This window comes from Vespa velutina, chromosome 3, assembly GCF_912470025.1.
Source record: "Vespa velutina chromosome 3, iVesVel2.1, whole genome shotgun sequence".
NCBI lineage: Eukaryota > Metazoa > Arthropoda > Insecta > Hymenoptera > Vespidae > Vespa > Vespa velutina.
Genome location: NC_062190.1, coordinates 8,613,046 through 8,628,045, shown reverse-complemented (window position 1 = coordinate 8,628,045; position 15,000 = coordinate 8,613,046). Strand labels below are relative to the sequence as shown.

The 15,000-nt window shown below is 28.1% G+C and overlaps 1 protein-coding gene across 7 annotated transcripts in view; it reads left to right on the top strand.

Annotated features, from left to right (window-relative positions):
- The window catches only part of LOC124947503, a 195,053-nt gene that overhangs the window by 5,275 nt on the left and 174,778 nt on the right, over positions 1-15,000 (top strand). For all 7 annotated transcript variants that reach the window (XM_047489741.1, XM_047489740.1, XM_047489734.1 and 4 more), the window contains exon 3: positions 13,828-14,062. In XM_047489741.1, the coding sequence (XP_047345697.1) occupies positions 13,828-14,062 (235 nt within the window). The remainder of the gene's footprint in view (positions 1-13,827; positions 14,063-15,000) is intronic.

Sequence of the window (15,000 nt, the reverse complement as noted above, 5' to 3'; positions counted from 1 at the left end):
CCTCCCCTTTATCTCTTATTATCTCTCTCTCTCTCTCCCCCTCTTCTCCCCCCCCTCTCTCTCGTGTTCTCCCGTTTCTCTTTCGGTTTCCATCAGTTTTTCAATGTAAAAAGAAAGGAACTTTTGTATAAGAGACTTTACAGAACGAAAAAGTTTCCCGAAATCGAATATTTTTCATTTCTTCTATCGTCACGTTATATATATACACACTATATACATATTGTATATAGTATATAGTACATATATACTATATACATATTGTATAAAGTATATAGTACATACGTACACGTATATATATTGTATATAAATGTATGTATGTGTCTATATATATATATATATATATATATATATATATATATATAAATGTATGTATGTATGTATGTATGTATGTATGTATGTATCTATATTTATGTGTCTATATATATGCTAATATACATGCATACGTCTATATATATATATATATATATATATATATATATATATATATATATATATATATAAATGTATGTATGTATGTGTTTATATATATGCGAATATATATTGAGTCGTCCAATAAATATGATGTCGGAATTATTAATACGATCTGGATACAAAAAATTCCTTTATACATTTGGAAAATTAATTACGCTTTTTCGAAACTTTTAAAATTAGCTTTTTCTCTCGTTTTTTTTTTTTTTTTTTTTTTTTTAATCAGGACATATAGAACTACAATTTGACAAAAGAAAGTGTTGTAAAAAGAGTACAATTGATTTTTTTTTTTTTCCAAAATTCACCTTTTAATTTTTGTCAAAGCGTAAAATTGCCGATCTAGGAACTTTTTTTTTTTTTTTCTTAAGGAGAATATTTGCGAAATAAAATTACCCTAAATAAATCTCGAAAAAGTATTAATTGTTATATTGTACAATCGCCTAGGGATATTTTTTGACTAAGAATCACAGTGTTAAATAATTTATTGTTATATTAATTGTTCGAGACGATGATATAAACGTTTCCATAGTTTCATCCCTCCCTTTTTGCGAATTCTAACCTCCAATATGATAAAGAAAAAATAATTGTTCTAGTTCTTCTATACAATTTTTATTTAATTATCATTGGAAAAAGAAAAACTTTCATTTTGTTTAGAAAACTTTCTCTCGTATTTTTCTATAGCAATCATTCCAAGAGTAGTACTAAAACTTTAAGTTTAAAGTTAATCAGTGGTTTTCTCGAGTAAACATCGTTACGAAATATCTCGACTATGTAAGTTGTGTGGAAAACAGAGAGAGAAAGAGAGAGAGAGAGAGAGAGAGAGAGAGAGAGAGAGAGAGAGAGAGAGGGAGAGAGAGAGAGAGAGAGAGAGAGAGAGAGAAAGAGAGAGAGAGAGAGAGAGAGAATATGACGGCTTTTTTTATTAGTTCGTTATAAAAGGTATATAATAGATTAATTGATTTTCGTGTACGAACGTGTGTTCACCAATTTTTTTTCTCGATGCATAATGGTTGTTTATTCTTTCCAGTTTGTATTTTTTTTTTTTTTTTTTTTTGTATGTATATGTATTTTGTCTATTTCTGTTTTTTTTTTTTTTTTTTTTTTTTCCTTCTATGATATATATACAAGAAAAGAAATGTATTGTTTTTAAATAACTATTCACACGTTGCACGTGTTCAAATTTTTTCCTAACTTTTTTTTTTTTTTTTTTTTTTTTCTCAATACATATATATACGCAAATATTAATTAATCAAGTGATTCATTCATCAGAGATAAATTATAAAATTAATATAATATTAGTTTATTTAAATTCAATTGTTTGACATAAACGGAAGATAATTATTTGGTGGGAATAAATATATATATATATATATATCATTTGTCGATATTATATCGGCGATAAACAAAAAAAATAAAAAAAGGAAAAACAAAAAAATGAGAGAGAGAAAATTTTTGTTTCGAGAAATAGTAGTGGAGATCTATTTTCGACGGGGGAAACGCGCGCACTCAAACACGTATTTCATTACTTACGGCCGAATGCGTATTTTACAACTTGTTGCTTGACGTAACTCCGACGAACTCGTTCGTTGCCACTGGTTATAACGAAAGAGAAATAAATTTTGTCGAATGAGTAACAAGTTTATGTATCTATATATATCTATGCATGCATATATATATATATATATATATATATATATATATTTATGTACTAATGCTCTTACTAACTGGATTTCCGAGTATTTAATTTACTCATTATATAACTCGAAATTCTAATTTAAATAGGAATCTGAGTATTCGAATATTCTGAATGAAATCCTTATATTTGAATACCAGGTTACGAATCTTTTATCGTTACTAATTATACATAGATACTTGTAAATTCGATATATACGAGTATTCGAATTATTCATTAGAAATTGCGATTTGAATCTGATTATTCGGATATTAATATTTAAATCGAATAATTAATCTAGGATTTTTTATTTTCTTATTTTTTTTTCTTTTTTTTTTTTTTATCACGATCATGTATATACGTATTGATGCTCTAGCTAGCTAGCCGGATATCCGAGTACTCGAATTGCACTTTAATAAATCAAATATTCAAATTCGAGTATTCCGAGTTCAATCTGAGTATTTGAATATCCAGTTTCGGATTTATTATTATTATTATTATTATTATTATTATTATTATTATTATTATAATGTATATATGTAATAAGTATTAGTACTCTTGTTATCAAGATATCCGGAGTATTCGAATTATTAATTATACAAAATAAAAAACTTTCGCCATTCGTTTAATATTATATATTTACTTTTCTTTTATAATATATTTTGTTTATCTAAAATTATTACGTTACGATTATCATATATCATTTGGGAGACATAAAGACATAAAGGGATAGAATTTATATTACATATAAACTTAAAAGAAAAGACATAAAAGGCAAAAATGTATTTTAATTATGTTACAACAATCGTCGTTATTTATTTAAAGGGGGGGAAAAAAAAAAGTTAATTTATTAAACGCTTGTAATAATCGCGTATATATTATTGATCTCTAATAACTTTATGATATTATTAAATGATTAATTTATTTAATTCATTTCAAATATCTAATCATATATCGGGATTTAAAATTTGTATTCTTATTTCGTATTAGAAAGAAAGAATTTTTAGAAGATTAATTTTTCACTTTTATTTTATTTTATTTATTTATTTTTTTTTTGTTTCTTTCACATTTTTATCATAGAAATCAATTCTCATTGACTTTATAGATATTATTTACAATTATTACCAATGAAAAAGAATATTTAGTCTATTGGCGTTCAACCGGTGGGCTCAATAGAGCAAGTAAATGCCGCCCAGTGGAAATTTCCTGCGGTAGAACTAAAATCGATAATCATCGACCAATGCGGGCGACCAAAATGTAATCGTTTTATGGATTTAAAGGGGAGTGGGTGGGGGCGGGGGGGGGGGGGGGGGGGGGGAGGGTTGGGGAAAAAGAAAAGAACGAAATATATAAATAAAAACAATAGAAAATAAACAGAAAAAAATAAACATCGAAAACGATGGAAATCATGCGTAAATACGATTGAAGCCACGTGCGATATTTTACAACCCTTTATTATTTATTATTCCGTGAATTATGAAATGGCATGGTCGAAACGTTTTGTCACGAAGATAAAATAGTATGACCGTTGGAAACAAAACGAAAGAAAAAAAAAGAAAGGAAGAAAGGGGAAAAAAACAACAATGAAAATTTTACGTGCACACTTTTATATGTGTGTGTGTGTGTGTTTGTTGTATTTTTTTATTATTTTTTTTTCGTGTACGATAAAGAGTAAAAAATAATATATATATATATATATATATATATATATATATATATACAAGAGAAAAAAAATGAACTTACTCTTATATTTAATATTTAATATTTTATTTATTATTTTTTATCATTTGTTATATATATATATATATATATATACATATTATTATTTATTATATGTATATTTTTTTTAAATTATTTTTTATATGCACCAAGAAGTAACTAAAATAAAAAAAGAAAAAATATATTTACATATATTTATGTATTATAATTTTTTTTGTTATTTTTTTTATTTATTACACATACAGAGAGAGAGAGAGAGAGATATGCACGCACACGTTGTTTTCTGTAGTATTTAAAAGATACTTAAAAAAAAGAAAAAAGAAAAAAAAAAATGTAAATAACACTTCTTATTTTTTTCCTTTTTTATTTTACCCTTACATACGTAACATACATTATATTTTATTTGTCATTTTTATTTATTTATTAATTTTAATTTTTTTTTATATCCTACGAAAATAGAATTTTAATCATCGCTAAATGACGCTCTTACGGTCAAGGCGATCAAAAAGAGATGGAATATCACTGATTTATGTTATTACATACAAATTCACTGGACGTAAGTTGTAATATCGTCGATAGCATTTCCTCCTTTTCTCGTATTATTATTTTTTTTTTCTTTTTTTTTTTTTACCATTTCAACATCTTTGGAATTTTAAAAGGAGTCACGTTTTGTCGAGGAACCAACGATTTACAACACGAAAATTTTGTCTCGGATATTTTTCGTTCGTCCCCCCTCTTGGTCGACATTTTGTCGGTTTCCTCACTTACGAATCTCTCTCTCTCTCTCTCTCTCTCTCTCTCTCTCTCTCTCTCTCTCTCTCTTTGTATTTTACATTTACTATATATGTACATCCATACATCATACATATCGACATACATACATATACATACGTATATGTGTACATTGTACTTACACACACTTACATACACACATAATACACGTACAGTGCAATACACATACATATACAATAGCGCACATGTGCAACACACATACTTATATTATTCCGTCTTGCTAAGAAATCGTTTACTTCTCAGAATGCATTGAAATGGTTGCGGCGAAAGCTTTTCGAACGAGATGCTCTTTCCACACATTCTTACACAACGCACATAAACACAAACACGCACAATACTTGTATTATATAATGCATATACTTGCATATACACAAAGCGTATATAAAAAATGTACAGAGAATACGCTTTTAATTGTTGTACTTTTTTAAGTAAATTCGTATAGACACAATAGTTTTACACAATTACACAATTGCTATTACACAATGACATAAAAAAAAAAAAAAAAAAAAAAAAATATATATATATATATATAAAAAATATGTTTATAATCATACCTTTATTATCAAAAATGTATCGCATATTTGGCGCGTGAAAGGTTTCGGATTTCGTTTTCCTTTTTTCTTCCTTTCTTTCTTTCTTTCTTTCTTTCTTTATTTGTTTATTTATTTATTTTTTTTTCCTATTTCTGTTTTCTTCCTTTGTTAAATACTTTCTCCTCTATTCAAGTGGAATTCAAAGATGGTGGAAGAAGAAAGAGTTCTTTTCTTTTTTCTTTTTCCTTTTTTTTTTTTTTTTTTTTTTTTTAAATCGCACACAAATATTCAATATTTTCTTATAATTTTCTCTTCGCAACGATAAGCCTCCGTCGTATCCTTGAATATTAACGGCGAGTGAACGGTAAAGGCGAATACACATTGGAAACTTTGTTTCCCGTGCGTTATTCTTTAATTTAATAAGAAAATATCACGTTTGCGGAATTAGGTCACGATAGAAGAGGGGGTTACGTCGGGATGGATCGGTGGGTGGGTGTTAGGAGTTGAGGGTGAATCAAACGTCGGCTTATGGCGAGGATCGACGAGGTGATGTCTGAAATTGAGAATTACAAATCCTAATCTAAGCATACGTGTGAATGAATCTCTCGTAATGAAATTGAAATACGATTAAATATTTGGGATTAGAAAAAAAATTAAGAAAGGAGGGAGAGAGAGAGAGAGAGAGAGAGAGAGAGAGAGAGAGAGAGAGAGAGAGAGAGATTTTTTGTTCATTCTTTTCTTCTTCTTTTTTCTTTTTTTCTTTTTCTTTAATTTTTTTTTTTTTTTTTTTTGATGGGGCAGTTTTACATTTCTTTTTATTTTTTTACTTTTTTTTTTTTTTTTTTTTCATTTAATTGCGAATGCACGTGTGTGCGATATATGACTATTATATAGTATATTAAAGTTATTGAAATATTTCATTTGATATTATCTATTAGATTTATTTATTATTATAATATTGTAACTCATGTAATTAATATCGTCGATTAACATAAATAATATTAATTTATTTTGATCAATATTATCACCGATTGATAGGCAAAGTCGGATTTTTCAATGTTTTATCATCTTAATTAATGTTGCTTATTGCATTTTCGATAATCTTTTCTTTTCTTTTTTTTTCTTTTTGTTCTTTCTTTCTTTTTTTTTTCTTTTTTTTTTTTTTTTTTGAAGAAAAAATTTCAATATTATTACAAATGCATACATACAAATATATTACAAGTAGGAATTGAAACAAATAGTTATCCACCATTGCAAAGTATTTCTTTGAAGAGTAGAAGTAAACGGGTAAAAACGTGAAAAAAGAGAGAGAGAGAGAGAGAGAGAGAGAGAGAAAGACAGGCAGAAACAAAAACAAAGAGAGAGACATAGACAGGGACAGAGGGACAGAGATAGAAAGAGGGAAATTAGCTCGTAGGAAGGTGGCTCGTTGCCACGATAGTTCTAATGGTGCTGGTGCGGTTGGTTGCTTAAAAAAAGAAAAAAAAAAAAAGAAAAAAAAAAGAAAAAAAAAAGAAAGAAAAGAAAAAGAAAGAAAATCCTATACTAGGCCATTGCTAAAATAATGTTTTACATGCTCGTAGAGAACTCTTGGGGTTGTGAAGGGAAAGGGGGGGGGGGGGGGGGTAACGAAAAGTGTTGGACTCGTTAGAAAGGAGTTGAGTTTCTCTAAATTTCCACTCGAAATAAATAAACACACGGCTCACACATAAACACACGTACAGACAGATTTTCTTTTCTCGTCTCTTAATGCTTGCCAAGTGGCGTAACAACTGTCGGAACTAACGAAGAAAAAGTTTTATTTTAATTGAATAAATTTTTTTTTACCTCCCCCCCTTTAAAAAGAAGCGAATGGCGCTGTAGTCGATTTCGCTTCGAAGATCTAACGCGATTACCGCGAAAATTGAAATCGAAACTCTTGTTGGTTTCTCCTGTAGTAGAGTTCTCCTTCTCTCTCTCTCTCTCTCTCTCTCACTCTGTCTATCTATCTGTCTATCTATCTCCATTTCTCTCTTTCCCGCGCAAACCGTGAAAAGTGATTAATTAGCCTTTCACTGAATGACTCGATAACTTTTACGTAGACCCTTTGGTAAACTTGGCACGTTTGAGATGGGCTTCGTTAACTAACCTGTTTGTTTAATAGAATAGATAGATAGATAGATAGATAGATAGATAGATAGATAGATAGATAGATAGATAAATAATTCAGATGGGCTATTCATTAAAATATATTACAATTTCTTTTGTTCTTTTAACTTTACATTGAATTTAAAAAACAATAAGGGACGATAATTGAACGAACACGTTCGTATTCCTGTTAAACATAATAGACTCATTTTTTTTTTTTTTTTTTTTTTGTTAACCAAGTATTACGTAGTTAAAGTCAGCTAAGTAATTAATTAGTTAGTTAATTATTTATTTAAATCGATAAACGTGCGACGATATTTTTATAAATGTCTACGATTTTTTCTTATCTCTATCTTTTTTATTTATCTCTTTTCGATACTACGTTTCTTTTTCTTCCCTGACTCTGTCTCTCCTCATTTCCTTTCTCTTTTCGATACTTCGTTTCTTTCCTTTCTCTGTTTTTTTTTCTTTTTTTTTTTTTTTCCGAATTTTTCCATTTCTCTTTCTCCATCTCACTTTTTTTTTCTTCTTTATTTTTTTTTCACCCCCCCTCCCTCTCTCTCTTTCTCGCATTGATTGTTCCCATTTTCCATTCCATTTTCTCTTTCTTTCTTTCTTTCTTTCTTTCTTTCTTTCTTTCTTTCTTTCTTTCTTTCTTTCTTTCTTTCTTCTTTTCTTCTTTTTCTTGTTTTCTCTTTCACTTTATCCATTTTCTATTCCTCGCTTATGTTTCCTATATTTTCGCTCATCTATTTTCTATTTTCTATTTTTCTCTCTCTCTCTCTCTCTCTCTCTCTCTTTGTAATATCTTATTTCCTTTTCCCTTTCCGTTCTCTATTTCTTTCTTTTTGATTTTATATATCCTTTATTCCTCTGTTTTGTTTCTATTATTTTACTTTATCTATATTTTTTTTTTTTTTTTATTTCCTTCTACTATTTTTCTTTTACTCTGCTTCTCCCTCCCTCTCTCTCTCTCTCTCTCTCTCTCTCTCTCTCTCTCTCTCTCTCTCTCTCTCTCTCTCTCTCTCGCTGTTTCTCTCTTTCATTTCTTATTCTCTTTTTTCCATTTCGTTCTCTCTTTATACTTGTTTTTCTTTTTTTTTTTTTTTTTTTCTTTTTCGTTTATCTATTTTCTATATCTCTGCTCTATACTATTTTCTTTTTTCCTTTCACCCCTCTCCCTTTTTTTCGTTTTTGTTATTTCGTGTTTCTCTTTTTCGTTTTTTTTTGTTTTTGTTTTTCCCTTCTTTTCTCTTTCTATGTTTTTTTTCTTACTCTCTTCGTTCCCCTCATATCCTTTTCCCCATATCTATCTTTTTCTTTTCTCTTTTGTTTTGTTTTTCTTTATTTTTTATTTTTTTTTTTTTTTTGTCAAATCACTTTCAATCAAAACTTAACACATTGTTCTTTGAAAGAAGATTAATGCAAATTAAAAAAAAAAAACTGTAAGCATTTTAATTACTATCATTAGATTTGTCAAATCTGATTTCCAATTGTCGATCGTGTGTCTATTAAATGAAGATATTTTTTTTTTCTTTTTTTTTTTTTTTCTTTTTTTTTTCTTCTTTTTTTTTTCCTTTTTTACGTACTTACCATCGAACGTGTCATTAAAACGCTATTAATATTTATTATTATAATAATTGGAAGTAAATAATTCACAGTACGTTCGTTACTGGTTCTTTACATTTCTGATTTTTGATTTTATGGTTTTCAACGATACATCTAAATTACAATATATATATATATATATATATATATATATATATATATATATATATATGTATATCCTTAATAAGATTTGTTCGATATGTCATTCGAATGATATTCATATTTATTATCGGTAGACCATATATATATATATATATATATATATATATATATATATGTACGAGATTAATAAGGTCTTTCGATTTCTCACTTTTTGATCTCTCATTTTCGAAAACGATAATAATAAAAATTACAATTTACGTTTCTTGATAATATCTGTTCAAAGCTGTCAATCAATCGTTATTAATATTTATTAATATATTACGGATATGTATACGTTTATATGAAACGATTATTTTCGATATTTCTTCTATTCGATAAATTTTCATCGGGAAATACGGAATATACATATGTTATACATATATGAAAAACGAAACGCGTATGGTGTCATGGTACTGGATAGGAAATGGATACGCATATCCGATAGTGAAAAAAGTTAACGCCTTTAAACGAGTACCGAACTATGCTCTTTACGATCTCACATGCATATGTATGTACATATACATATACATACATGTACATGTACATGTACACACACACACATACACATTCACGTACGTACGAGAAGTTAGTAGTATGTATTTCATTTGCTATTGTATTTTTTGCTTTCTCTCTCTCTCTCTTTCTCTTTCTATCTCTCTCTCTCTCTCTCTTTCTCTTTCTCTCTCTTTCTCTCTCTTTGGTCTTTTTTTTCCTCTATATTTTTTTCTTCTTGCAACATATTTGTTACTGACGTAGAAATAAACGTAACAATGTTTTCATTATTCAATGATTGGCTATTCGCTATTCATTAAGTTTTCATTCTGATCTGTGAACGTCGATGTTATGAAGCTTTCTTCAAAATGGTATTAAAAAGGAACGAACAAAAAAAAAAAAAAAAATACCGTGAAAATATAAACTACAATATAAATACATTTAATTATTAATTCTGTTAATAAATGAAGAAGATTTTTTGATCGACATTGACTTATGATATTTATTTATCTTTTGCAAATGAAACGTTGTTACGTACAATCAAACGGGATAAATTTAAATGGATAAATTGATTAATTCGATATAGGAAAGAATATTTTCTAAAGTAATTATTAATTAACTTTTAACAATAATAATAATTTCTTAATGAGACGTTTGTTAACAAACAATTTATTTATTCTTATAGATAAATAATTTTACAATAGTGCAAGAAAGATAGAAACAAAAAAATGTAATTAATAAAATAAAAAATAATACAAATTTAATTAACTGGAATTTACATAACTTTATAAATTTTCAATAATTTATTAAATAGAAGAATCTTCATTTTACATTTACATTAAATATAAATAGAGTGCATGTGTGTGCGTGTTTGTTTGTGTGTGTGTGTGTGTCTAATTTTATAATAGAATACAATAGTAGGATATAAAGGAACAATTAATTTTATCAGAATTTAATACATTTAAATAATTAATATAATAATTTAGTAAAACCAATAAATTTCATGTTACAAAATATATATATATATATATATATATATATATATATATATATATATATATATATTGTATGAAATAAAAATTCCAAAAGAAAAAGGGAAAAAAGAAAGAAATAAACAAACGAATAAACAAAAAATATGCAGATATATAAAATTTTTTTCACTTCAAATTTATGTGTCTTAAGTATCGAATAAAAAAATAAATCTATTCACTGAATCCGAAAACTTTAATCAAACTTATTTTACCGCGCTCTCTCTCTCTCTCTCTCTCTCTCTCTCTCTCTCTCTCTCTCTCTCTCTCTCTCTCTCTCTCTTTTATTTTTTCTCATTCTCTTCTTTCTTTTATTTTTTTATCATTTTTTTTTCTTTCTTTCTTTTTTTTTTTTCTTTTTTTTTTTTTCTATTAACTAACTTGAGGAAGAATGAGAGAGAAAGAAAAAAGTAAAGAGAGAGGGGGAGAGAGAGAGAGAGAGAGAGAGAGAGAGAGAGAGAGAAAAGAAGAGTCTCGCCGGTCGTTCGCGTCGAGCTATGAAATTTGGTGGATTTCGCGGGAGCGCGCGCCGTCCGATCGGAAACGATTTGAATGCGATTTGAATTTTGAGTACACTCGCGAATTTGCATATGTAAACACGACGCGTCGCTGTGACGATGCACCGTACACACACCCACCCATCTATCCACCCACTCATCCACCCACTCTCTCAACTATACACATACATGCATGTAGAGATGCACATAAACATCCATCGTACTTTCACGCATGCATATACACCCCCTCCCCCTCCCCCCCACCCTCCCCTCTCACTCGCGACGCACACCACCAATTCACAGAAACATCATGCACAAATGCACACATGCACAAATGCACACATGCGAAGAGATCGAAGAGAGGAACACGATCCCTATGAGCTCTTTACCTGGCCAATCCTCGTTTCTCTCCCTCTCCCCCCTCCCCCTCCCCCCTCCACTTCCATCCCCTATCTCTCCATCTACTCTGATATAGGATTCGTTCCATTTGCTATGCCGTTACGAGGCTAATCTCGTCGTGATTCGTGCTTTGGCCCACCGATTGATCCCTACAATTCTTTTTTTTTTTTTTTGCTTTTTGTTTTCTTCTTTTCTTTTCTTTTCTTTTCTTTTCTTTATTTTTTTTTTTCTTTCCTTTTCTTTTTTCCTTTATTTTTTTTCTTCTCTATCTCTTTTTTTATCCTCGCTCTCTCTCTCTCTCTCTCTCTCTCTCTCTCTCTCTCTTTTCCTTTTTTTTCCCATTTCGTTATCTTCTTTTTTCCCTACCCATCCCTTCTTCCCTTCCTCCTCCTCCCCCTCCCCCTCTCTTTTTTTTTTGTTACCATCGAAAGACCACCGCACGCGAAATTTATGCGTCTAGTCCAACAAACCACCCCTCCCTCCCTAACCCCCCGCTTTTCTCGAGCTTTTCATTATTCCCGATCGATTTCGTATCTCTATTATCCTCGTATCTCTAATATTCGTTGTATACAAATATGGTTATATCTCGTTTCATGGGAATTGAGAATGTATCGTTAATGTTACTGAAATATTTAGATAATATTATTGTTTTTTATTTATTATGTTTTTATTTCTATTTGTTTATTTTTTTTATTATTTCTTTTTTTTTCTGTTTCTTTTTTTCTCCCTTCTTCTTTTAATCGGTTAATGTAAAATTGTGAGCATTACATGTTCCTCGTATGTATGTATTTAAATTGTTTCGTACTATGGGAAGTCGATAGCATGCATCGTTGATTGATTTGTTGTATATATAGAAATTATTATTTTTATTTATTTATTTTTTTTTTTTTTGAACAATTTTTTTTGTCATTTTGTTTTTTATCGGTTAATTATAAAATTATAAACCAATGAAAATTTTCTGTATATGTATATTTAATTATTTTCTTCCATTACTTTTTTCAATATGCTTTTAATACTCGTGAAATATTTAGAAATTATAATTTTTTTACAATCCCCCCCCCCCTTTTTTTTTTCTTTTTTGTTTCATTTTCTTTTTATCGATTCATGTAAAATTGTGATTAATAAAGTTTCCCTATCTACGTATATTTCGTTTTATACATTTTTATATTTTTATGTCATTAGATCTATACATATAAATTACATACTCTGGTACACTTTGTAAAATTTTTTGTCGTCTTTACGAATGAATTATTTTTTTTGTTTTTTTTTTGTTTCTTTTTTTTGTTCTTTTTTTTTTTTTTTTTAATCATGAAATTAATTAATCACAACGAACGAATGATTTCTTTTTCTTTTTTCGTTTCATCGTAAATATTCACGCTTAATGAATACCGATAAAAAATGTATAAAATTTCTTAATCAATGATACAAGTTGATCAATCACAGTAAATGAAAATATTTCTTTTCCTTTGGTAATCATTAATGAAGATCTACGAGTAATATAAACACTCATATGTAATGCATATATACTCTTTGTAATGGTGATATATAAGATAGATTAGATTAGGTTCTTAGAGTGTTTGATATCCATTGAATATTAAATCTGAAAGGAAGAAACCTAGATTGGTTTGGTAGATGAGATATTGCTGGAGTTTGTTCGTCCCAAGAAAATCGATAGTCAGGATCGACACGTTTAACCCGGCACGCTATGGAATTTTAAAGGACGACAGCTCGTTAGCTAAATTAACGATCGTCCTTCTTGCAAGATTCGTCGATAAGGTTACCGCTTTGACCTAAGTAAAAGTCATCTCATAAGTTTTCACGAAAAGATTTTCTCAATTTTGCCAATTTGAAAATCTTCCTAAGAAAAAGCAAAATGAAAGCAGATAAATTTTTATTCAATTTTAATTTTTTTTTTTTTTCTACTGTGATTAAAAATTTTTAAGAAAGAAAATTTTCTTATTGCCTTACACATTATTCTATATATCACGTTTGTTTTATTATACATATATATATATAAAAGACAAATATTTGTTTGTTAAAAATAAAGAAAAAAATATTTCTACTTTAGTAATTTACAAAAAAAAAAAAAAAAGATATATATATTCATATGTCGATAATTTCAATTTAACAAAATCTTACACACACACACACACACACACACACACACACACATATTCTATACAAGTTATACATATATCATATATTTTATAATTAATGATGATATAACATTATTATAAATTTTTATTTCGACAAAAAAAAAATTGGAATTTAATCAGAATATTAAACATAAACAAATAAAATAAAATAAAATAAAATAAAATAAAATAAAATAAAACAATTTTTTTCAACAGATGTTTCGTTTAACGTGGATACGATGGCCATTGCTATCAACGTTACTATTGGGCTCCCATATATTATTGGTAGTTGCCCAATGCGGATCTTCGATACAGGACAGACAAGAGAGTCAGGATAGGCAAGACAAGTTAGCATTGTACAAGATCTCTATGAGAACATATTGGTCGAGGGCACGTTTTCCACGACATTATCCTGAATGGAAACCTCCGGCACAATTCGGCAAACTTATCGGTAAGTAATTATTTATATAATTTATATAATTTAGATAAATTTTATTATTCGTTCGTCGTTCGTTCATATAATTAATTACATTATAAAAATAATTAAAATTTTATTTAGATTGATTTTCGAACGCAAAAAAATTATCGCTATATACAATATAGTGTATGTGTGTATATATATATATATATATACATATGTTGAAAAATTTTTTTTATGAAAATGCAATCTATGATTAATGTAACGAAAATATCTATATAATAATAATAATATTAATGATGATGATGTAAAAAAAAAAAATATCTTAATAATTTAAAAATAAAAAAAAAATAGTGATTTGATTTTTAACATTTATATGCCAGTAAATGTTTATTTTATTAATTTTTTAATACATATATATATATATATTTATGTATGTATGTATGTATGTATATATACATGTACGTATACTATAGTGTATGACGTTAAATTTGATTCGACGGAAAATTATATATTGATATAAATTTTAATTCGACAAATTGTATCCTGATTTACGTTATGGGAATGATTCTAATAAGCATTCATTTTAATGAAACATATGATCGCATTAACGTCATCATTTTCAACCCTTTTACCTGGTTCCCTCTCCCCACCCCCTTCTTCCGTTGTCGTCCCTACCACGGTCGTGCAGTATCCTATCATTATAATAATGAGGAATATTATGGAAACAATTTACGGCAAATTACGATGTGTTAAATTGTTCCTTTAAATATACAATATCGTATTTGGAAAGTAACATACGCCATGATCTAGTCGCGATCGTTAGATCATTTATAAACGTTATGCCAACAATCTTGTCTCTGCTCCTTGTTATGATATTAACATAAAACATCGCTAATTGTTAATGATCTCCAGTTTTCAATATTATTGTCTCTCTCTATTCCATTATATAATAAATTCTCACGGATATT